The 25913-nt window shown below is 44.0% G+C and overlaps 1 protein-coding gene across 12 annotated transcripts in view; it reads right to left on the bottom strand.

Moving 5' to 3' along the window:
• LOC121288889 (transcription initiation factor IIB) overlaps nucleotides 1-25913 on the bottom strand; it is a 128900-nt gene that overhangs the window by 68225 nt on the left and 34762 nt on the right. For 11 of the 12 annotated variants that reach the window (XM_041207707.1, XM_041207705.1, XM_041207710.1 and 8 more), the window contains 6 exons: nucleotides 25501-25632; nucleotides 24543-24663; nucleotides 22646-22722; nucleotides 21921-22010; nucleotides 6718-6904; nucleotides 5573-5646 (listed from right to left, as the gene is read on the bottom strand). The exons of the other annotated variant lie outside the window; for it this stretch is intronic. In XM_041207707.1, coding sequence (XP_041063641.1) covers nucleotides 5573-5646; nucleotides 6718-6904; nucleotides 21921-22010; nucleotides 22646-22722; nucleotides 24543-24663; nucleotides 25501-25632 — 681 coding nt within the window. The remainder of the gene's footprint in view (nucleotides 1-5572; nucleotides 5647-6717; nucleotides 6905-21920; nucleotides 22011-22645; nucleotides 22723-24542; nucleotides 24664-25500; nucleotides 25633-25913) is intronic. 12 annotated transcript variants of the gene reach the window in all.

Raw genomic sequence — 25913 nt, 5'->3', positions numbered from 1 at the left:
GCTGCGCAGGCTGAACTCCATTATCGACACCATAGTTGGCTTCTAACAGTGTGTACATAAGACAGGTGTGGGGAAGGCCACTCTCACTCTAACTATCCCTACTCTTCAAGGAGTCAACTTGGATACCCATAGAGAGGAGGATCAGCAGGTGCTCCCCCCAGGCCATCCATCCAGGTGACTCGGGGATAGGACTCTAGCCTATCTGAATCCCCTCTTCCTTTGACCTCAGCAGCTCCAGCTCCACAGCTCGAGGAGGGTGCCAGTGCCACATAGCAGGACCCCAAAAGCAGGTCGGGGCCCTCCAGGTCTCGGCCCTCCAGGTGACGCCCGCCAAGTTCATCACAGACAGGGCGGCGCAGTCAGCAGGCTGCCTCCGCCTCCAGTGTGGATGTCCAGGGAGCACCAAGACATAGTGGCAGGTTAGGACAGTGCAAAGGCTTCATCGCCATCATCATCACCTTCGAGGACCTCCTTACTCCCATCACCGTTGATGTCCTCCTCATCAGAAGAGACATCCAGTTCCTGCATCTCCTCCTCAGCCAGCTCCTCTCCTCGTTATAACCTGGCGCTGCAAAGGGTGCAGCAGGCAATGACGATGTGTGACACTCTCTGTAGACTACGTTGCAGGGCTCCACCAGATCGGTCTAGGCACCGGAACCTCATTTTCAGCATTCCGATGATTGCTCCATCAAGTTGCGAGTTGCAGCATGAGACTCATTGTACCTTCGCACTGCTGCAGTCTGAGGCTGTCATACAGGTGTCATCAGCCACATGCTCTGCAGGTAGCCCTTGTCCCCAAGGAGCCAACGCTGCAGCCTCTGTGGACCCTGGAAGATGTCAGGGATCTGTGACCAACTGAGAATGTAGAAGCTGTGGACACTCATTGGAAACAGTGTGCAGACCTGCAGGATGCCTTTGTGGTGGTCCCACACCAGCTGCACATTCAGCAAATGGAAGCCCCTGTGGTTGACATAGTTGACCCCTTGTCATGACGGAGATCTGAGCACCACATGAGTGGACAATCACACCCTGCACCTGTGGGAAACCCGAGATCTGGGCAAATCCAATCGCTCTTGCATCCTGGCTCTCTTGGTCCCGGGCGAAATACACAAAGTTGTGTGCCCTCACAAAGATGTGGGTGGAGGCGAGTGATATTCCACAGACATCACCCGTGGAGCCCTGAAAGGAGCCACAGGCATAAAAATTTAGCGCCACGGTCACCTTCACGGTCACTAGAAATGGATGCCCTCCATGTCCCCGTGGCGCCAAATCTTGCGGTAGCTGGCAGAACTGACTGACCAGTTCCCCAGACATGCGCAACCTTCCGTCATCTACAGGAATAAAAGGTGTGTATATAGATGCTGACCAATGACGCCTCGCTGTGGCTTTTCAGCAGCGTGTGGGGGAGCCCCAGCGCCCCTTCTTCCTGAGAGTGCTGTTCTTTCCTCTGCGCAGCCAGGTGCCTCTGTTGCTCTTTTCTCTGTCATCACTACTCTCTGTATGCCACAAAGCATATAGCTAGTTCACCAGGCTTCATGCTCCTAATGTACTTCTCCTGTACGCTGGAAGAGAGAGACGCATGGGTTAGCTTGGGTATACGAAGAGCCTGTCTTGGTTAAGTCTGAAGGCCCCTTAATGCATTTTGGAGAGTGCTGGCTACCACTTGGATGGCCAGAGTTTAGTGTGCAGCATGGCTGCCCGAAACCCCACCCACCTCCACCCCACTCCACCTGATTGATTGGCAGCAGCTTTGCCCATTGGATTGAATATTGCACTCTCAGCTCAGGCACAGGCACAGGCACAGGCATTCTCCTAACCCACACGGCAAGGCTTCACTGTTAGCTTGAACCATGGGGGAGACTGGTCCAAACTGGGATGATGACATTGCAAGGGGCTGTGAGCGCCTCCACCAGTGGCTGCTCCATGGCCAGCTTTAACAAGGAGATTGTGCAACATGCCCAGTCACCCAACTGTTCTGCAGTCCATTAAAACACTCTTTGGCTTGCAGTCTGTGCCCAAGGGGTGAAAAGCTCTGGAGAACTTTGTGGCTGTCACGAAAGTACAATAATTGTCATAATATTATTGAGATTTATTATAAAAGTAGGTTAATAGTAGAGTTTGGATAGTTTGTGTGTGTGGGATTTAACTGAATTGGAGACAGCTGCTCTGGAGTCTTTGAATCATCAAAAGAAACTAGGCTTGAAATGCTAAATACGTAAACATGGCTGAAATCTTAGAATGTAAGGTGATGAGAATTTGCATTGTTAGATAAATCAGGGCAGTTAGAATTTCAAAGAGATGGTAGGATGTTTACACCTAGCCAGAGAAGCTGGGCCAAGCAGTGTGTTTATTTTTCCCAAAGGTCACTGACAATATTAGCACCATGAAAAGATTTATATTAGAAAAAGGTAAAGTTCCAAAGACATATGGGAACAATGGGATTTACATTAAAAGGGAGAAACATGTATAAAGGAGATTGAGGCTGTGTGTTAGGGAAGGCATTAAGATCTACCAGAAGTGTGAGAAGCCTGTGGTATTTATGCATGAAGCTTGCTGTCTATAGAAACCAAAGCTGGAAAAACCCACTTTGAATACTACTGTCCAGGGTATTGTGTTGACTTGCCTGGATCTGGTTAAAATCTATTTTTACTGTTGCCTTAACATTGGCATAACTGGAAGCCAGATTAATTAGGGGTTTTTGAAGTTATTATAGTAGTAATTTGTAGACCTATGTATGTATGTGATGAAAAGATGAGATCTTTTATTAATAAATGTTTAATTTGTTTTTTTTTTAAATCTCTGAACTCTTGGTGGACTTATTACTTCTGAATTCAGTGCACACATCTTGAAATAAATACAAATCGCAAAACCCTTGTGATAACGTGATCAAGTTTCCCACGTGGATTTGATACAACTGGCACACATCATCTGCCATGTCATAACTGTGGCACTTGCATGCCTCTGCATTGCTTGAGTGAGCAGATAAGCTAGAGGCTAACTCCAGGCATGTCAATGTGGCTGTGTCTGAACAGTCTCAGCTGCAGAGGAATAGTCATTTTGTTCAAGTTTCCCTAATGTGTGGCCACTTCCCTCCCCCCAACCCCACACTACCTTCAACCGCAGGACAACCCTTGTCCCCACCCACAAGCCACCTCAACTGCAGGGCAGACATCACGCTGGGCAGGCCTGAATTGGCTCTCCTACTTAAAATGGTGTCGGGGTCCCCTTCTCTGGTGGGGATCGGCTCCCCGCCCTGGAGATTGGGTCGGGCCCGCCCGCCTGACAGGCAAAAAATTCAGCCCAAGGACATCTGGCCCAGGTTGAACAATTGGCCCCATTGACTTTTTCTGCTGGAACTTTTGTACCATTACCAAGACAGATTCATCTCTGCATGCCTATCTCATCATGTGAAGTCAACACCATTGGAAAAGTGAATTATCCAGTATCGGTTTTCAGCTCACGGACCCCCATGAAGGAATACCTCATTGGAATTTGACTCTGGATCTTGGAACCCATGTGAAACAATATTTATTTGCTTTCTGGCCTCTGCACTATAAATCTTTCTTTTCTCTATTCCTCTTTTACTGTATTAATGTAAAAGAGGCAACATTGTGACCCTCCTGCATTTTGAGTGTGTGTATATAAACTAACCCTTTGAGTTTATCCCATCTCAAGGTTGCTGCGGGATTATTAATAGAAACTTTTATCACTCCAAAACTAAGGGGTTGAGAAACATGCCACCGCTTATAAAGAGGGAAACAAATCAAAAACACTTTTCTGTTTATGGATGGGTGGTGAGAGGAGAAATTAGTGCTGCTTAAATTAACCGCCTCTTGTCCATAACGAGACCAATACTGTACACAGTATTCCAGATGTGGTCTCACCAATGCCCTGTATAACTGAAGCATAATCTCCCTACTTTTGTATTCAACTCCCCTCACAATAAACAAAACATTCTATTAGCTTTCCTAATCGCTTGCTGCACTTGAATACTAACTTTTCGCGATTCATGCAGCAAGACACCAGATCCCTCTGTATCTCCGAGCTCTGCAATCGCTCACCATTTAGATATTATGCCTTGTTTTTATTCTTCCTGCCAAAATGGACAATTTCACATTTACCTACATTATACTCCATTTGCCAGATCTTCACCCACTACTTAACCCATCTATATCCCTTTGTAGCCTCCTTACGTCATCTTCACAACTTACTTTACTACCTATCTTTGTGTCATCAGCAAATTTAGAAACTATACCTTTGGTCCCTTCATCCAAGTCATTTACATAAATTGTAAAAATTTGAGGCCCCAGCACTGATCCCTGTGGCACACTACTCGTTACATCTTGCCAACCAGAAAATGACCCATTTATGCCTATTCTCTATTTCCTGTTAGCCAATCTTCTATCCATGCCAATAGGTAACCTCCTTCACCATGAGATTTTATTTTCCACAATAACCTTTGATGAGGCACCTTATCAAATGCCTTCTGGAAATCTAAGTACAGTACATTCACCAGTTCCCCTTTATCCACAGCACATGTTACTTCTTCAAAGAACTCCAATAAATTGGTTAAACATGGTTTCCCTTGCATAAAACCATGCTGATTCTGCCTGATTATCTTGAATTGTTTCAAGTACCCTGCTATAACTTCTTTAATAGTAGCTTTTAAAATTTTCCCTATGATACTTCGGGGGAGGAGATGGCATTGTGGTATTGTCACTGGACTTGTAATCCAGGGTAATGTTCTGGGGACCTGGGTTTGAATCCCACCATGGCAGATGGTGGAATTTGAATTCAATAAAAATCTGGAATTAAAAGTCTAATGATGACTATGTAAAAAGGTTTGGCCTACAGGTGACTCCAGACTCTTAAATGCCCTCTGAACTAGGATGGGTAATAAATGTTGGCCTGGCTGGTGACACCCACATCCCATGAACAAATAAAAAAAAAATTCCCTTCTAACTTTTTCCCTATACCTATTAAGGGATGTAAAATGAAGGACAGATCAGACATTTGGCTCAATTGTTCATATAATTCAGGTGGAAGATGGAAGGGAAGCAATAATCAAGTTCATGTCATTCCTATGGCTTGAATTCCCAAAGCTGAGGTGCAATAAGAAGAATTTGCACTTATCTATCATCTTCGCATTCTTAGGACATTCCAAGGTGTTTCACAGTAAATGAGGTACATTGAAATGTTGTCATTGTGGGTAGAAAAGGCAAACATGACCACTAGGTCTCATGACCAGCAATGACAAAATGATGAGATAAACTATTTTAGTGTCAATTAAGGATTAAGCATTGTCCAGGATAAAAGAAATACCCTAATCTTAATCGTTCTGTGGCCTCCTTTATGCCCACCTGAGGGCTGACGGGGTTGCAGTTTAACGTCTTACCCAAAAAGACAGCACCTCCGACAGTTGAGCATTCCCTCAGTAAAGCATGATGGAATGCTAGCCTAAGTTTTGAGTTCTAGTCTCTGGTTTAAACAACCTTCTGGTTTAAAATCATGGTATGCATTGACGTTAATCAACATGAAAACACTTATATCATTGAAATCAAGTTGACCGTACCTTGTTTTTAATCATCCACTTCACAAATAAGTTATCATAAGGCTCATTTCCTTCCATCTTGGAGAGGTCCACATCTAGGGGGAATGTTGTGCAAAGGATTAGAAGCAATAGATCAATTCATTAGCTAGGTTAGCTAACTTAAGGATCAGGTATGAAATGTTTCAGATCTTAGTGACTTAGTGTCATACAGGGCAATGCACTCATTGACCAAACAATCCCAGAGTTCCAATACTCTTTAAATGAAAAAAAAAGTTGAGTATGTGCCAAAAATGTCTTCCTTCCTTCTTGCCTTCATTATTCACTGCTGAAGGTGCCTTCATTATCCACTGCTGAAGGTGGCCACTTAAATCAGAACACAATTCTACATGCTCTGAATGCTCACCGTGGTAGACTATTCAACCACTTTGGGGCATCACCATTGTGCGGAATACTGCCCTGATCCACCCAAAATTCACACTCCCATTTTTCCAGCATGGCAAAATGACAAGTCTCAGGGCCAGGAACCATGAACTCTGCCCTTGCTTAGAGATCAAAAGATCATTCAACGACTGCCCCAGCTGAGATCTGCCAACGACTGCCCCAGCTAAGATCTGCCAAACCTGTCCACACCAGGGATCTGACAAAACCTTGGTTTACATTGGTGAATAAACCGTATTTAGTTCTTGACTGGAACATTCGCAGTCTGGCAGTTTTTGTTTTAATGTCTTACAGCACTTGGCAACAGGCCCAGTAAATGCTGTGAGTATTTCTTTGGCAATCTCATGACCACTTCTGATTAGTCCAATAACGAAGCAAAGTAGCAAGCAACTGCCTACTGACAAACTGTCGTCTGCATGCATCCTTGGATCACTTTCAAATCAGAACTGTGGGCCCATTTATCCTGCACCAAGTCTCTAATTTGTTGAGTCTAAAGTCAGACTTGAATATACGGTGGGACTAATCCAATTTTCCATTCATAACAAAACTCCTCTATTACTTTAATACATCATTCAAGAAATGGAAGGAAACAGCTACGTGTCCCAGCTGGCACCAGCACAGGATCTAGGCACACAAGCAAAGCTCAACAATGGCAATGAGTTAATGAACAACCAGTGCTTTTTGGTGCTTTAAGTGGGCGAGGGAGGGAAAAGAGGAAAAGTACTTACTTAGAGCTGAAATATCAGCAATCATGAAGTATCCGCCTTCAGGGATAACCGGCCTCATCCCAGCAGCACAGAGAAACTTCACCATGCGATTCCGCTTGACTTCCAGTTCACAAGGTAGAGAGAGGAAGTAGCATTCTTGCTCCTTAAGGCGGACATGCTCCTTCCGAATCCCTTGGGCTACAGCTTCCTGCACAATAGAAGACAGACAGCTTCAGTCAGTGTGCTTTGCAAATTTCCAAATAGGCCCAGGTTTACAGCTATTAATAGCTCATAAAGATTCAGTGCAAACATTACACAGAATTTACAGCACAGAAATGGTCTATTTGGCCCACATGTACATGTGGGTGTTTATGGCCATTGGCGCCTCTCCCATCCCTCATCATCTTACCCCATCAACACAATCTTCTATTCCTTTCTCCCTCACGTACTTATCTAGCTTCCCCTGAAACACATCCATACTAGTTAGCTCAGCTACTCCATGTGGTAGTGTGTTCCACATTCTAACCATTCTCTGGATAAAAACGTTTCTCCCGAATTCTCTATTGCATTTTTAATGACCACCTTAAGTTTATATTGAAAATTATTAAGCTCATTCAAACACAGCATACATTGGGTAAACATTATTGAAATATTTTGCTGCTGCAAAGCACAGGGGTCTGCTCACACTGGATTCTGCCATTAATGGATGTGTCATTGCATCATACGGTGCAGAAAGATCCCAGGTTCGACCATGGCCTGCACCGTGTTAGTTAATCCCATCCGATAGTTAATGCCTCGCGGTGCTGCAAGATGCCTGGGCCATATAGCTCCCTTTCCCCACTGCTCTCCAACCCTCCCCATCCAGACACATTCCTGTGGTCCAGTGGCCTGCTTACAATCCACTCCTCACACAAAGAATTGTCAGGTGGACCAGGCAACAGAGGGTTGCCAACATATGCTCCAAAGTGTAAGCCACCCCCATCAAGAAAGATGGGAAGAAAGGGATCGCTGCAAGCCGAACAAATAAAATAAGAACAGCAACTTTTATTCAATTCATTGTGTTGTTGCTGTCAGTTCATTCACAGTCCATAGAATCTACCCTAGGTTACCTTTTTAAGACTGCATTTGCGTTGTGCATCAAAACCGAAACAAGATCCTAATTTAAAGAATTTCCCATGGTGGAGTTGAAGACCAAACAGAGAATACGATGTCTCTGACTTTAACTCCGGTCATGTTTCGGGCAGGGGGTGTGTTGGAAGCTCACCCACTGTTGCAGGAAATCAGACTGGGCCTGCTGCCCAACTCCAGTGGTGAATTCTTCACCCTGGAGCTCATCATCGGGCACAAGGTAGCTGCTGGGTGGGGTTCCAGGGCAGAGAGGAGGCCCAAGATTTCCTTGTGGTGCTTAGGAGGATCTCATGGTCAGGAGCCGCTCATCGTCTCCCACAAGAGGAGAGGAATACACAGATCCCCTTTGTCCCAGATTGGACAGGCAAGAGAAGTTTAGCCACTTACCTTCTCAGATTTGAGTCAAAATTGCAGTTGGTCCCACTGACAACACTGGGACCTGGCACGGAACCAAAAAGGACCCCACCCATTCTGGCCAAGCAGATAAAAATCACCCTGGGCAGGATCCTGTCAGCTCCAGTCTGGCTAAGCAACCCTGACATTTTAGCAGGGATTAAAATCACTCCTTGATGTCTTTTATGCAGATGGAGGGGTTACAGCATCTTTGAAACAAGAAAGAATGAGAGATATTGCTGAAATTACTACCACCCCCCGCCCCCCCACCCCCCCCCCCCCACACCGCACCAACTCCCCAACCACAATGCCCCCATCTCTGCTCAAGCAACAAAAAGGTGAAAGTGGGAGGAGGACTAGAGTGAAGATAAGACATACCTGTCCTTTCACTGATCCTTACAGAATGTCTAACTGGGGAGGGGGGAGGGCTCATTTTAATGAGTGCAGGTTCTGATAGACCTTGCAGCCTGGGTTCAAGGTTGGTACCATTACACATGCTGACCGCTTGGCAACAATTGAATAAAAATCGGCTGTTCAAAGTGTTTCCCCAACAGGAGGAAAGCGGTGAACTGAGCTTAATAATTACTTCCAGCAATTAATTTCAAAGTTCTGTGAAGTTTAGGAATGACTACCAAAGAGCTCAGTGACCGCAGTGGGTATCACTAAAAGCCTGAGCAGCACAGGGCAAAACTCCATTACTGCAACAGAAATTTTAAAAAAGTCCAGGCAAACTGCCAAAGAGCTTTAAACAGCTATGGATTCTAAATTCACCTTGCCTGACCAATTTGGGCACCTGAAGGGCCAGATCAGATCTGGAATTGGGCACTACAGAGGAAGAGATTTTTTAAGATTCAGAATTGCATCCAGATTAAGTAATAAGTTAGAGGTTGAACAAGTCAATACATTGCTGTAGTCTATTGGTGCAATTGCTGATGATATGATAACAAGACAAGACATTAGTGAAACTTCTGACAAATTCGAAGAGGTCTTCAAAGTTTTTGATAACGATTTTAATTTATGGAGTAACAAGATCTTAGAATGAGCCAAGTTTAATAAAAAGTTCCAGAAACCTGGTGAACCCGTCAACACCTTTATCAATGACCTATATCGATTGGCTGAAGGTTGTGAATATAGTGATCTTAAATCTGAGCTGATATCAGACTGCATCGTAGTCAGGGTAACCAATGACACCCTTTCCAACCTACTGCACTTAAAGCAGACTTAACTTTGGAGAAGTTAGTCAAACAATCAGAGATCTGTCAGCAAAACAGAGCCATACTAAGAGGGGAGGACAATGCATGGCTCAGAAAACTCCAATGACGGTACAGCTTATTAAACAAAAGAATGCCAAAGACACTCCAGGGGTAAAAAGACCTTATGGAACAAAAGCTCAAGATGCGAGTAAACCAAGCCAGCACTGTGGCACCAAAAAGCCTCACAGGCACAAACAGTGTCCTGCAAGTACTGCAGAATGCTTTCATTGTATAAGGTTGGGACACTTTGGACAGATGTGCAGAACTAAAACCTCTAGATACACAGAGGATCATGAGAGAATCTTCGCACACATGGAAATCAATGAAATAGAGGAGTCTCACCAAGAAGAGGAACAACAATGTTTCCTAGGTGAGATCAAAGGTCCAAGATATATTTTCTGGAATGTGGACATTGGTGTCAACAGATATTTCATTAATTTAAATTAGGTCCAGGTGTAAGTGTAATAGACATGTCCGATAAAGAACCGTGGCTGGTAAAACAATGCCTGAAGCCATCTACAACCGATTTGTATGGCCCAAGAGGAATCAAGTTCCAGGTCAAAGGCACTTTGCGAACAACGCTCCAATAAGAACAAACAGATACAGGAAACATTATATGTGCTTCACAACCAAGAATTCTCCTGTCTGAGTCAAAAAGCCTGTGTTGACCTCAACCTCATCCAGAAGATCGAGGACATCTACCAGCAAGGAGCTGGGTCTGACTTCAAACAAAATTTTCCAAAACTATTCACTGGGCTGGTATGACTGAACACTGAAAACAGCATAACATTGAGAAAAGATGCAAAGCGTATGTGTCTATTCACACAAAGGAAGATACCGCATCCACTCAAGAAACAGGTCCAACTGCAACTTGACAAGATGACCATAATGGGAGTCATCTGTCCCATCACTCAGCCAACAGAATGGTGCTCCAGAATGGTTCTGGTTCCTAAACCAAACAGGTCCCTTCGCAGCTCAACTCAACAATGCTGCGATGAGGGAAATCCACCCGATGTTCTTGGTGAACAACAGCTTGACCAAGCTCTTCAAAAGTACAGTGTTCTTGAAACTCGATGACAACAGTAGCTTTTGATGAAAAATCTAAATTATTGACAACCTTTATTAGCCCATTTGGCAAAGTTTGCTTTAATCATTTGCTTTTTGGCATAACCTCAACACCATCAGTGAATTTCTGATCTCGACATCCATCAACGATTCCTGAGTATGATAAATCAATTGGCAAAATTCCTGTTGAACCTAGCGCAAGTCACAAAGCCCTCGAGACACCTACTGAAGAAGGCCCAAGCATGGTGTTGGGATGCACACCAGAAGCAAGCATTCCAACAGATTAAAGACATGCTGCTCTCACCAGATACCCTGGCTCAGGATGACCCATCCCTACTGACCACAATTGCAGCAGATGCCTCATCTACAGGACTAGGGGCAGTCCTGCTTCAAGACCAACTGATTAGGTGTCGCCAACCAGTCTATTATGCGTCTCAGGCACTACCTGACACAGAAATTAGGTATGCAGTTATAGAGAAGGAAGCTCTCGCAGTCATGTGGGCTTGTGAGAAATTCTCCTCTTATATTATCAGGCTGGAAATAGTCATCGAGATGGACCACAAACCATTAGTCTCATTCCTGGATGAAAAGGAACTCACCAGAATCCCCCTCAGAATCTGTTTGCGACTAACATTATCTCATAAGCAAAGCGTGTATGTCCAGGGCAAGCTACAAATGACAGCGGACACATTGTGCAGGGCCACAGTCGACCATCCCGCCATACAGGATGTTAACCTGGTCATTAAGGTCGAGTACTATTCCCAGTTCGTGACAACATAATTATCAGCGAGTTCCAAACATCTACAATATATACAAGAGCAGGCGTAGGATGAAGACTGCATCCACATCCATCAATACCCCATGCAAGGCTGGCCACAACAGCATCCTGGTGGGACAGTCATGAAAATATACTTTGGACTATGGAAACACTTCACTATAATTGATGATCTGCTTGTGTATGATGAATGGTTGGTAATCCCATCTCACTTCGACTAGAGATTCTGCAACAAATCCACCAAGGCCACATGGGCATTACAAAGTGCAGACATCACAAACCCAATCTGCAGTGTGGTGGCTAGGAATATCAAGAGATATCGCAGAGATGATTTCACACTGCCAGGTCTGCGCGCTGCACAAACCAGTCCCAAGGGAGCCCCTTATCCCCACGCAGTTCCTTACCAGACCATGGGAATGTCTGGGAATGGATCTATTCCTCATCAGTGTCTGCCAATTCTCCAGGTAGATTGAGGTGAAACATTTATGCAACAACCACAGAGTTGGTCATTAAGTCGATGAAGGGAGCCTTCACAACACATGGCGTTCCGGACCAGGCGGTGTCCGAAAATGGCCCACAATTCGAGAATGACTACTTCACCCATTTCATTGAGTTGAGGAGGAAGATGCAACGAGGCTTCAGGGTAATTTAGGCAAGTTGTGTGTGTGGGCAAACACATGGCAGATGCAGTATAACGTGGATAAGTATAAAGTTATATGTTTTGGTGTGAAAAACAGAAAGACAGAGTATTATTTAAATGGTGATATATTGGGAAATGTGGATGTACAAAAGGGATCTGGGTGACCTTGTACACCAGTCAATGAAAGTAATCAGGTAGGTGTAGCAAGCAATTAGGAAGGCAAATGGTATGTTGGCCTTCATTGCAAGAGGATTTGAGTTCAGAAGTAGGGACATCTTACTGCATTTATACAAGGCCTTGGTGAGACCATACCTGGAGTATTGCGTGCAGTTTTGGTCTCCCTACCTAAGAAGCGATATACTTGCCATAGAGGGAGTGCAGTGAAGATTCACTAGGCTTATACCAGGGATGGCAAGACTGTTGTATAAGGAGATATTGGTTCTGCTGGGCCTGTATTCAATAGAGTTTAGAAGATTGAGAGGGGATCTCATTGAAACGTATAAAATTCTAACAGAGCTAGACAGACTAGATGCAGGGAGGATGTTTCCCCTGGTTGGGGAGCCTAGAACCAGGGGTCACAGTCTCAGGATAGAGGACAAGCCACTTAGGACTGAGTTGAGGAAAAATTTCTTCACTCAGAGGGTGGTCAACCTGTGGAATTCACAGAAGGCTGTGGGGGGGCAGGTCACTGAGTATATTCAAGAAAGAAATTGATAATTTTTTGGATATTGGGGGCATCAAGGGGTATGGAGAAAAAGCAAGAATATGGCGTTGAGATAGAGGATCAGCCATGATCATATTGAATGGTGGAGCAGGTTCGAAGGGCCAAATGGCTTACTCCTGCTCCTAGTTTTTGTGTTTCTATGAGAACCAGATTCCTACACCTCACCAGTTCCCTGAAGTATCTCTAATCCAACAGCAAGGCAGAAGCTGTTTTATTAAACCCCCTATTAAAACCCTCTTGAAGAAGAACGTGGATTTTCCATTGGCACTTTTGACATAAGGTCTACTCTGCTGTATTGCTGATTGGCACTGTCAGGAGTTGCTGATGGGCAGAAAGGTTCATAATCAGCTTCCCATGCTGCCCAAGAAATTAATCCCAGGATTAGCAGTCCAGCACTATCAGAAGGTTCAGGAGCAAGCAGAGTCCTACTGAAAACAACAAGCCTCTAATTATAAGGGGAAGGACTGTTCCAGGCAACTGCCCAGTCTGAACAAAGGAGACAAGATTTGGATCAGAGACCTAGGCAGAGGAGGCGTCATCATTCAAAGGGATGACGATCAACAACAGTCTTACCTGATACATACCCCAAAAAGCACGATAAGAAGGAACAGGAGAAATCTTATCCTCATTCCTCAAGGAGAACCTTCCATTATACATTTGGAAGAACCAGGAGTTGAAAGCAATGCAACTCTTACCGAAGACCAACGAGGTAGAGCAAAAAAATCCCAAAGGGAGATAACTGATCTAACATGCCCCACAAGGACATGATCAGGAAAAGTCATGAAACCTCCAGACCTCTGAAACCTATGAAGTCAGAGACTTTATTTTTTGGGGGGAATGGGGAAGAGAGAAGAGGTAGTATGTAAATAATAAAAAAAAAGACTTGGGGAAAGATGTAGTACTAGGGAGTTCAGGGTTGAAAGAGTTAATGTGTGGGACTGCAGAGAAACAGTACCGCCCACATAATGATGTAAGAGAGAGTCATATGACTTAGTATAGAAGGAGAATGCTCTTGGCTTAGACTGAGTAATACCTAGTCTTAAACAAAAACAGAATTACCTGGAAAAACTCAGCAGGTCTGGCAGCATTGGCGGAGAAGAAAAGAGTTGACGTTTCGAGTCCTCATGACCCTTCAACAGAACTGATCTTTCTTTACAAGGAGAGGGGGGGGGGGCGGCGGTTGTTAGGATAGGAGATCATCAAAAGATGTCACAGACAAAAGAACACAGAGCTGTTGAAGTTGGTGATATTATCTAAATGAATGTGCTAATTAAGAATGGATGGTACGGCACTCAAGGTATAGCTCTAGTGGGGGTGGGGGAGCATAAAAGATTTAAAAATAATGGAAATAGGTTGGAAAAGAAAAATCTATATAAATTATTGGAAAAAACAAAAGGAAGGGGGAAGAAACAGAAAGGGGGTGGGGGTGGAGGAGGGAGTTCAAGACCTAAAGTTGTTGAATTCAATATTCAGTCCGGAAGGCTGTGAAGCGCCTAGTCGGAAAATGAGATGCTGTTCCTCCAATTTGCGTTGGGCTTCACTGGAACAATGCAGCAAGCCAAGGACAGACATGTGGGCAAGAGAGCAGGGTGGAGTGTTAAAATGGCAAGCGACAGGGAGGTTTGGGTCATTCTTGTGGACAGACCGCAGGTGTTCTGCAAAGCGGTCACCCAGGTTACGTTTGGTCTCTCCAATGTAGAGGAGACCGCACTGGGAGCAACAAATACGGTAGACTAAGTTGGGGGAAATGCAAGTGAAATGCTGCTTCACTTGAAAGGAGTGTTTGGGGCCTTGGACGGTGAGGAGAGAGGAAGTGAAGGGGCAGGTGTTACATCTTTTGCGTGGACATGGGGAGGTGCCATAGGTGGGGGTTGAGGAGTAGGGGGTGATGGAGGAGTGATTACCTAGTCTTGTATGTCTGTAAATAGTCATGTTCATCCAGTTATTGTTCAGATGTATCTCTGTCTCTGCAACCTCCCTTAGCCAGTCACAACCAACATACAACAGAGGAGTTGCAGGAGGCGTGAGGGAATCTGGAGGCTGCTTTACAGAAAAAGAGGTTTGAATATGCAGGCATAAGACTGAATCCACCACAATAGTTTAAACAATAATTCAACAAAACTTACCTTTTATTTCCCTCAAAGCACAAACCCATCTGAAGGCCCCAGCACAAAGGATGCAATCATTGGTTGCACCACACAGTGACCAGAGCCTGCAATTGCAGCCAGGCTAAAAGCTGTGAGTTTTTTGACATTTCATCAGATATACTCAGGTTTAGAAATGAAATGCAGAGAATTAGGGAGTCACAGGACCTTAATTCACAAACAGAACATTTCATTGCATTGATGATCTTTATCCACCACTGCACCTATTGCCATAACAGGTACTGCAAGGAAATGTTTATTCATGAATTTTTCCATAGGTAGAAAGTTTTCAATGCATTTGTCCTCGCTGAACATTTTCACATAGATAGATATCTGAGGCAGTGCTGTAAACTAAGGACTTTTTTGCAACAGCATACACTTCTCTGAACTTCAGCCTTGTGACTTGTTTTGCTTCCTATCAAACACTGAGTACTGTAAAACAGCCTTAAATTATGATAAAAGGTTTGTACTGAATGAAACTTCCAATAAGTTAACACAAAAATGGAGGCCTGATCTGAGACACATATACCCACAGCAAATTTAAAATTGTACTACTTCTTCCAAATGGAACTTTCAGAATGATCTCCAGATCAGGATTTCCCAATTCCAAATGGAATGAGGACCCATCAGGACATGAGCTGCAGCACACATGCCAACCCAGGAAAATAGCAAAAGCCAACCAATAATTTTGAAAGTGGTTGAAAACTCCAGTTACAGGCCTAGCATGTAGTTATACTGCAAGCGCAATGCGATACAGAATTGTCATAACCTTTGCGAGTATAGTGGAAGATTCATTCATTTATTGACCTGACCAAAGCATTTGACCCAGTAAACCACAAAGCTTTGTGTTCCAAAAACTTGGATGTCCAAGAAACTGCATCACAATCCTGCAATTGCTTGACGTTGATGATATGACTGCAACTGTCTTGAGTGGGAGATCTGAAACAGACACCTTCAAAATCCTGACTGGGGTCAAGCAAAGCTGTGTGATAGCTCCCATACTATTTACAATCTGCCTGACAGTAGCAGTTCACCTCATCAAAGATCGACTGCCCTCTGGTGTCAGTATTGAATACTGTCTAGATAGAAAACTTCAACCTCAGTCACCTCCGTACCAAAACTAAATGGACCACAATAGACAATCATGATCTACAATTTGGAGATGACTACAGTTTTGTGGCAAACTCTGCACCAAGTTTGTAAGCTAGTCTCCATCTCTTCAATTCGGCACACAAGTTAATTGGCCTATCCTTGAATCTTGCCAAAACAAAACTCACATGAACCCACACCTCTCATATATGTTGAAGGAGAGACTCTGGAATATGTTGAGCACTTCCCTTCCCCTGGCAGCTATCTCTCTCAAAAGGCCTCATAGATGAGAAGATCCGACGCTGGATCAACTAAGCTAGCTCAGACTTTTACAAACTACAGCAGTGAGAGTTGACAACAAAGACCTCTGCAAGTCAACTAAAGTCCTAGTGTACGTGGCAATTGTCATCACGCTCCTGTACTGCAGCAATAACTGGATTGTGCTTTAGTGATACATAGGAGCACCAGAAAAATTCCATCAGCAATGCCTCTGCTGCATCCTCTGGATTCAATGGGAGGACCAAACAAACACCTGTGTCTATCTTGAAGCCAGCTCCACAAGCATTCAGGCAAAACTCCAACAAAATCAACTTTGATGGACTGGACACTGTGCCTGGATGGCCAAAGACCATCTCACTCACCAGGTCCTGGACTTAACTCTCAAATGACCAGCGTTCCAGGGGAAGACAAAGAAAATGCTTCAAGGACACTCTGAAACTCTCCTTGAAGCATGACAGCATTGACCTTAATAAATGGGAGGAATTTGTTACCAATCGTTTAGATTGGTGACAACTTGTCCATCAAGCTGCATCACACTTTGAGTCACAATGTCTTAATGATGAGGCAGACTGGCACAGAGAAGAAAAGGAAAGGAAGCAAATCCTGCACTCCAGCTCCCACTACCTCATGCGATGTCCTGCCAAATGCCTGTTCATTCTGAGTAGACATCAACCTCAAATCGAGGGACAGCCAATGACGACAAGTGGAAGATTGTACCAATTATCTCTCACTTGCTGTAAACAAATTGTAAAAATGCACCAGCATTCTTAGTTACCAAATCTAAAATCCTTTACACAGTTGTGACATGAAGGTGTTCCCCATCTCACTCCATCAGTTGGCACCAGCCCTAAATCTAGCCTGACAATCTAGTGCAGTACTGAGGGAGTGCTGCATTATTGGAGGTTCAAAATCTCAGTTAAGGCTTTAAACTGACTTCTCACCTGCCCCCTCTGGTGGGTATAAAAGATCCAATGGTGCTAATGGAAGAGCAGGAAGTTTTCCTGGTTTCCTGGCCAATATTTATTCCCCCAACCAACAACATTAAAGAAACCGATTATCTGATTATTTGTCTCATTGCTGTTTAAGTGTGACCTCCTGAACTAGTTTTCAACTGAGTTTCTCTAAAAGGTAACAGTGATGACACTTCAGTTGTGAAATGAGTTAGAGAAAGTGGTTATAAAAAAAAGTTCTTACTTTTAATCATCCACTCAGCTCAGTGCATGCTAGCACTTTACATCACCCATCACACCCCACCCGGAATTGATATTGGTCCTGTTCATCTCTCACCCTCTGTGCATGCTGGTATCCTTCAGTCTGTTACTCCCTCCTACCTACATAGTTCCTGTTGGTGTGATTCATCCCCCACCCACTGCTTTCCTCAGGCGATATTGGCACCTTCTATTCCCTTTGTTCCATGCTAGCAACATTTGTCCCTTTTCAGTTCCTGTTTACACTCTTCCTTCAGCCCCCATTCACCCCCTTAGCACTGTCTCTTCCTCCAATTCCAACTTCGATGTCATTATAGCACAGGAGGTGGCAATTCAGCTCATTGAGACAGCGCTGGTTTTCTGTAGAGCAGGCAGTGGTGTAGTGATATTGTCACTGAGCTCGTAATCCAGGGTCATACTCTGGGCACTGGGGTTTGAATCCCACCAGGACAGATGTGAAATTTGAATTCAAAATTTCTGGAATTAAAAGTCTAATGATGACCATGAAATCATTGTCAATTGTCATAAAAACCCATCTGCTTCAATAAAGCCCTTTAGGGGGGGAAAACCTGTTGTCCTTACCCATTCTGGTCTACATGTGACTCCAGATCCACAGCAACGTGGTTGACTCTCAACTGCCCTCTGAAACGTTAGCAAACCACTCAGTTGTGTCAAACTGCTAGAAAGTCAATAAGGAGTGAAACCAGATGGACCTTGTTGCATCAAAACTCCCCCCTAACAGCACTGTGTGTGTACCTACACCACATCAACTGCAGCGGTTCAAGAAGGCAGCTCACCACCACCTTCTCAAGGGCAATTAGGGATGGGTAATAATGCTGGCATATCCCATAAATTAATTAAAAAAAAATTCAGTTAGTCCCATTCCCCTGCTCTATCCCTGTAGCCTTGTAAGTTTAAATCCCAAACGCAAATTCAATCGTTCATCATCACCCTCGTCAGCAACGAGTTCCAAGTCATTATCACTCTCTGCGTAAAAAAGCTCTTCCTCATACCCTCATCTATCTCTTGCCCAAAACCATAAATCTGCAAGTCCTAATCCTAGTACCATCAGCTAATGTTTTTTCCTTTGTCTACCACGTGTAAATCTATTATAATCAGTACATCACTATCAGATCTCCCCTCAGTCTCCTTTGCTCCAAGGAGAACAACACCAGCTTATCCAACCTGACCTTGTAGCTAAAATCCTTCATCCCTGGAATCATTCTGCTAAATCTCCTGTGTATCCTATCAAGGACCTTCACATCCTTCCTAAATTGTGGTGACCAGAACAGGACACATTACTCCAAATGTTGCCTAACCAGAGCTTTATAAACTTCCTACTTTTGTACTCAATACTTCTATTTATGAATCCGAAGGACCCACATGTATTGCTAACCACTCTGTCAATATGCCCTGCCACCTTCAAAGATCTATGCACATGAACTCCCAGGTCCCTCTGTCCCTGCATTGAAATGCTGATTTTGGCAGGGAATTTTATGATTAGCTTTTCAAGAGAATGTCGAGGAGCCCAAAGCTTTGTTTCATTTCTCTGTTCAATAGATGGTAGAAGAGGGAGTGGCACTGATAAGGAACAGAACAAGCACTTTTTTTTAAAAAGTGCATGCAAATGAACATTTGGTTGTGCCCATTACACATCTGGGAAGGGCAAGGTTCAGTTTGGACAGTAAGATTTCCAAGTTGATAGCAACCAGATTGCTGCTCATTTCTGCAAATGTACAAATAGAACAATCACTTCTGTAAGAAAAAGTAGAAATATGAATAATTGAGAACCCTGCACATATGTTAGTTCACCTTTACAACCTAGGCTTGAGCTCAGTTGAGACAAGAGAAGTGCCCATGCTCAGACACACTTTTTAAAAAAATTCATTCTTGGGATGTGGATGTTGCTGGCAAGGCCAGTATTTATTGCCCATTCCTAATTGCCCTTGAGAAGATGATGGTGGGCTGCCTTCTTGAAACACTGCAGTCCATGCGGTGTAGGTGCACCCACAATGCTGTTAAGGAGGGAGTTCCAGGATTTTGACTCAGCGACAGTGAAGGAACGGCGATATAATTCCAAGTCAGGATGGTGTGTGGCTTGGAGGGGAACTTCCCAGTGGTGGTGATGTTCCCATGAGTCTGCTGCCCTTAACCTTCTAGATGGTAGTAGTTATGGATTTGGAAGGTGCTGTCTAAGGAGGCTTGGTAAGTTCCTGCAGTGCATCTTGTAGATGTCGCACACTGCTGCTACTGTGTGTCAGTGGTGGAGGGAGTGAATGTTTGTGGATGGGGTGCCAATCAAGCGGGCTGCTTTGTCCTGAATGGTGATAAGCTTCTTGAGTGTTGTTGGACCTGCACTCATCCAAGCAGCTTTCAGTGTCATTTGTGAAATGATTCTTTGTAGAGACTTGACCCAGACCCTGTGAAAATAGCTGCAGCCCATAAATCGGCGGTTTTACTGACAAGTGACTACAAAGATGGCTAAGCAGGAGGAAATCAATATTCCAACAAAAAAAAAGAGTTCTCTAATCCAATGGATCTATTTTTGCTGTTCCACTACTTGAATAGAATTAATCAAAAATGGAATTTTAAAAACAAATTCATGAACTGTAACTTCCAAGCTTCCAAGCTCCCCAGCATCGGATTGTGGGGGGGTGGAGGGGGTACCCAAAAGATGCAGTGGGGAATTCCCTTTGGAAGTTCACAGGTAAGGTTTACATGGTAATTTCCAAGAAGTGCAAGCTTTTCCTGGGCAATTGCCCTGCACTGGGAACCATCCGAAAATGCGATTTAAAACACAAACGTTGGATGGTTCTGAATGGGTTACACCAATATTACCCAGAAAACGTTAGACAAATCAAAACCACTTCTAACTTCTGGGTAACTATTGCAAAGATGCAGACCAACACCCCCAAGCCTTCCCCCCAACCCAACCACCCAGGGGTCTCCCCCCCATCCCCCCAGCTACCCCACTCACAGGACTCTCTCACCCTCCTAACTCCCCCAGAAACCTCCCACTACTACGCCTCCATGGGATTCCCCCCACCCACACGGGACTCCTTCCCCACCCAACAGGCCCGACATCCTACACTCCCCCCACCCGCTCCGCCACCACCGCCCCCCCCCCAACAACCCAAGGCCCGACACCCTCCCCAGCTGATTTCTGACTCTCCCCCTGATCTCCAGTCCCCCGACCCCACCCGATCTCCAACCTCCAACCCCCACCTCCGATTTCCACCCCCAAATCTTATCCACTTACCTTAGACACTTACTTTCTCCCTGGCCTGTCAAAAACCTTTAAATTTCAATGGACCTTTAAACCTATCTGGTTTGCAGCGGCTAGTGCTGTATAAAGAAAAGGAATGTGGTCCCCTTCCCTTCGACCTTCCTAGAGTTCGACCCTGGGTCTCTAGGATGTATTACACTGCCCAGATCTTGCCCGGCCTGAGCTGGAAGGTCAGGCGAGATAGGATAGAAAAGAAATGTGATGTAAGTAATTGAGCACGGAGTGGCAATCCCTCGCTGATCACCCACCCTGAGGAAGTTCAGGCCCCATGGGTGCATTTTGAAAAGCACATGTCAGTGAACTAACAGTGACAGAACGCGATCAAAAACTTACCCCAAGGACCTGGGGTCAGCTGCATCGGGACTCAGTTAAAAACGTCACGTGCCAACGTTGTGGCATCGGTACAAACTTCATTCCGAAACAACCTAAACAAATCAAACAAAACGAAAAGCTGTGCAGCCCAATGGTACCAGGCAGCGGGAAGCCAGCTTCACGGCCGGGGCTCCTGTTTCTCAGCTGCACTGTTACGGGGATTCAACTCGTGTACCAGCTGAGGCCATCCACGCCTTCTCAACCTCACTCCTCGCCTGAGGTGCGGTGACCCTTAGGTTAAACTCACCACCAGTCGTCTCTCTCTCTCTCTCTCTCTCTCTAATGAGAGAGAGCAGCCTATGATCCTCCAGAACTACGACGAATTTCACTTTTCACTTCATAAGGGAGGTGCTGAGCAGCCACTTACAGAGCTGCAGCGGGCAAGGTCTGGAACCCAACAAGGCAGCCGGCTGAACTTTTTTAAAAAAGCACAGAGAGAAACTTGGCAGTGTCACCCAGAAGCTGAACGTTTCATTGTAGGCAGAATTTGGCTGCAGAGTAAAAAGATCCCAAATGCTGTGGCTGTTTCCTTGGTTGGTTGATATTGGAACAACCCATCTGTACAACATCTAAAAAGCTTCAGTGGCTAATAAAAGCTAGACATTCATGCATTCACAAACAGATTCAATAGTAACTTTCAAATGGGGAATGGATAAATAATTATAGGGAAGTGGGAAATTGTAGGGCTATGCATAGCGAGCAAGGGAATGGGACTAATTGGATAGCTTTTCAAAGAGCTGGCATCATAGGGACTGTGGGCTGAATGGCCTCCTTCTGTGCTGGAATCTCCTATGTTTAACCTGTTCAAGCACTGAGCATTGGTTGTTTTCTGAAGTAGTTGCTAATTAAAAGAGATACACCCTCCTACCTGAACAGGGGTGCAGCAAGTATAAATGGTGTTCTGTTGAACAGTCTGCAGATGTTTTATCAGGTGTTCTGGACCAATAGACCAACCAAGCTGCCAGAGAGGATAAAAAGCCACAGCATAAATAATTATTCTATTCATTCTGTATAAACTAAGCATTACATTTTTAGAAAAGAAAAAAAGATTTGCTTTTAGATAGCACCTTTCACTGTCTCAGAATAGCCCAAAATCTTTTACAGCTAATTACGTATTCTGAAGTATCGTCATTGTTTGATGTAGGAAACTTAGTGCATGACAAGGTCCCACAAACAGCAGCATGATAATGACCAGATTGTCTGTTTTTAGTGACGCTGATTGAGGGAGAAATACTGGGCAGGAAACTGGGAATAACTCCCCCTGTTCTTCTTCAAAATAGTGCTGGGGGATTGTTCTCATCCACGAGAGCCTTGCTTTATTGCTTTATCAAAAGACAGCAACTCAGACAGTGCAGCACCCATGCAGTATTGCACTAGATTTGTTTCAATTTTGTTCAAGCCTTTGGAGGGGGTCTCGAACCCACAATCTTTTGACTCAAAGGCAAGAGTACTACCCGCTGAGCCCCGGCGAAATGAGCAGAGGCTTTATTTGTGCAGATACCAGCAGAAAGAGATTTTACATGGCACGTTACATAATGAGCTGCTCACTCTTAGTTTAGAACAAACAAATAGATAAATTCATAAAAATCTCACCTTCCAGCCAGTTACGCTAAATGTTTTGCCAGCACTTCCTATGGTAATGGTCCTCTCCCACATTCCCGGCAAAGTGGCTATGGAAGTGAAGGGAAGAAAATATTTCAGATGAAAACAATTGGTCACATAACACTGCTCATGTAAGAGAGCTAAGCAACATAAGTACACATCAGCATAGTGAAAACACAAGGGACTCAAAATAGGTCAGCTTGTCGAGGCAAAGTGTGGATAAACCATGGGGAGATGTGGCTGGAGTGCCTGCTCCTGATCACTATCCAGTGGTCTTGTGTTTGAAAGTTAGTGAAGGATCAAGCTTGGCCATGATGCCCCCCCACTTAAAATGGCCCATTGGCTTGGGGCACATTTTCATCTGTTATCCCACCCAAAATCAGGCAAGGTGGATCCTGTCAGGACCCCTCCCTGAATATCCAACCACTTCCCACCCAGGAAATGAGGCCTTGGTCAGGATGGCCAGTGGAAGTGTTTCCCCTACAAGGTAAGGGCAGGAAGAGGGAAATCAAGCCCTTGTTGTCTGGGCTAGTTGTGAAAATTGACTGTCTGGATGAGGTACCAGAGGGCAGAGGGCAATTAGTACCCCTGTAAATGTAACCCACCATGAATCAACAGCTTCAGGAGAGAAAGCTGGGAGGAAAGATAAAAAGAGCAAACCCACTCAAGGAAATGGTTTAAACATTTAATTGTTGCGTGTTAAATAGGAAAAGGCTAGTAGGCGAGAACAAGGTTATTAATGATTTTTGACAAGGGCAGCAAGTTTAACGTAATCTGGCTACAGTATTGCAAATGTTATAAAGATGCAGATTAAGTAACAGTGCATGTTTTTCCATATCTCTCTACCAATGTATTTTATTTAAAGTTCAGCTATTTCATTTTCCATTCCCTTAGCCAGCATTAACTACACTGCCATTGTTCCAGATTAGTTAAGGCACCGTATCAAGTTCAATGTCATTCATGGTGAAAAAGGGAGCTTAGCAGTGACTGCAAGGTTAAAACTTCCACAGAATTTGCAACAATCTTTCCCAAAGAATAACCCCGAGGTATTCTTGTAAATGGAGCTGTTAAATCAGACCAGAACTGTGAAGTGCGGGTGCAGGTCATGGAACTTCCCTCTTATAGTCAGTATAGAATCCAGGAGGCTGGGCAGAACCAAGGCAAAAAGAGAAAGTATTTCATATCCATAATGGGAGAAAAAAAAATGTAGCCAAGTAGAATCTCATGTCAATGGCTAAAGTAAAAGATCCATTTGGATGATATAGCCACACAATCACCATTCATTAAAGTGGGGACTGGCAACCTTGTTGGTCTCAGATGGAGACATGGCTCAAGGGCAGCCAGAACACAATGTCATCTATCTAGACCTCAGCCAGCAGACCCATTGTAGTGAGTCTTGAGCAAACTTTAAAACGATTCCCACTAAATCTTCTTAGCGCAGAGGCAGTGTTGATGAGAACACTTCTTCACCTACACAGAGCAGTCTGAACCTCAGCGGGTTTATAGGAACTGTTCTTTATATTGGTTAGCAAAAGGTATGAATTCCTGTCCTCTCTCTCCGAGCCTCTTGAAAAGAACTAGCATTTATACAAAGCCTTTAACATAGGATAACGTTGCAAAGCTCTACACAGGAGTGCAATCAGACAGGAAATGATACTGAGCAGAAGGAGGAGCTATTAGGACAGGTGACTAAGTGTTTGCTTAAAGATGTAGGTTTTAAGGAGTGCCTTACAAAGGGGAGAGTGAGGTAGAAAAGTTTAAGGAGTGAATTCCACAGAGAAGGGCCCACATGGCTAACTGAAGCATTGCTTTCAGGATGTGTGCTCATACCAGTACAGGCCCATCTTCTCTGCTGACCTTTTCAATAAGCTAACATGTTCAGTATTACCTATTTTGATGTGCTTATGTCCACTGTACACGAGCCACTCATACACCTCATCACTGATGCAGAGAACATCATGCTTAATGCACAGGTCTGCAATTATCTTCAGTTCTTCCATTTTAAATATCTAAACACGTAAACCAAAGTTCATTAGAATACAAAAGAGAGTTCCCTGGCCAAAACGGTAATCTGGCCAATTTTTTTTTTTGAAGGTGGTGAGGTTAATTAAAAATAAATTCCCTTTTTATAGAAAGCTGCAAAAAGCAGGCTTAGAAAGAAAGCAGTCAAGTGGCACACAAAATTGCTAGGTTCTAATCACAATGTTCATCCTAGTCCATTCAAACAAACAGGTTACTTACAGCACTGCAATTGGATAGCCTGTGCAAATTTGTTTATCAATAAAGCACTTAGGCCTTGCATCATCGTCATTTTTATTTTGAAATGCAGTAACGCACACAAAACCTCTTCCCTTTCGTTGATTTGATGAGGTACAGCAACACTTGATAATACAGCTCTAACGGAAGTTATGACATTTTCAGAAACCAGAAGCACGCAATGTAGAGATTAAGAAAATTAGTAAATAAACATCCAGGATTTAAAGAATCAGAGAAAAAAACACACAAGTCTTGCATTCAGCCTTGATCCACAATGCCAACATAATTATTAGATGTGTTATAGCCCATAAAATACTCTGAGGAATCTATTAATTCTCTGTGCAACTCAATATGTAACTTAATAATAATTGACTTCTTTTGGTTGAACTATTTCCCTTAAATGCATGAGGGCATCTTCAATTCTACAAATGTAAAGGAGTTCAGCTGGCTGCTAATCAGTATTGTTTGATTTCATTTTAGATTCAAAGCTCTTGCTTTTGGTGCAGCCCATGCAAATCCTGTGATCTGATAGATTGAAATTTGATGTCTAGCCTTTCAAGAAATCAAAAGGTTAGACTTTGAATCCTTACCTTGCCCAATGGATTATTGGGCGTGTTAATGATTATTGCTTTAGTCCGGGAATTAAATTTACTAGCAAGTTCTTCTTCATTAAGTTTCCAATCTCCACTGTAGCTCACGCCTTGCTCAACGTTTTCTTGTACCTTTAACGAAGACGCAAACAGCACATTTGACCTTTCCACCAGATATCCTAGCGTTTACAATAAAGGAATGGTGCGAAATATTTAAGACTGTAAGAAATAGGAGCGGAAGTAAACCATGTGACCCCCTCCAGCATACTCCGCCATTCAAGATGACCATGGCGGATCTTCTCCCTCAACTCTACTTTTCTGGCTGCTCCCCAAATCCCTCAATTTCCTAGGACAGGATTTCCCATGTGGAATGATCATTTGGGATTGTGAGGCAGCAACGGCAAGTGTCGAGT

The sequence above is a fragment of the Carcharodon carcharias genome, chromosome 16 (assembly GCF_017639515.1).
Source record: "Carcharodon carcharias isolate sCarCar2 chromosome 16, sCarCar2.pri, whole genome shotgun sequence".
NCBI lineage: Eukaryota > Metazoa > Chordata > Chondrichthyes > Lamniformes > Lamnidae > Carcharodon > Carcharodon carcharias.
This window is presented reverse-complemented; position numbering and strand designations above follow the sequence as displayed.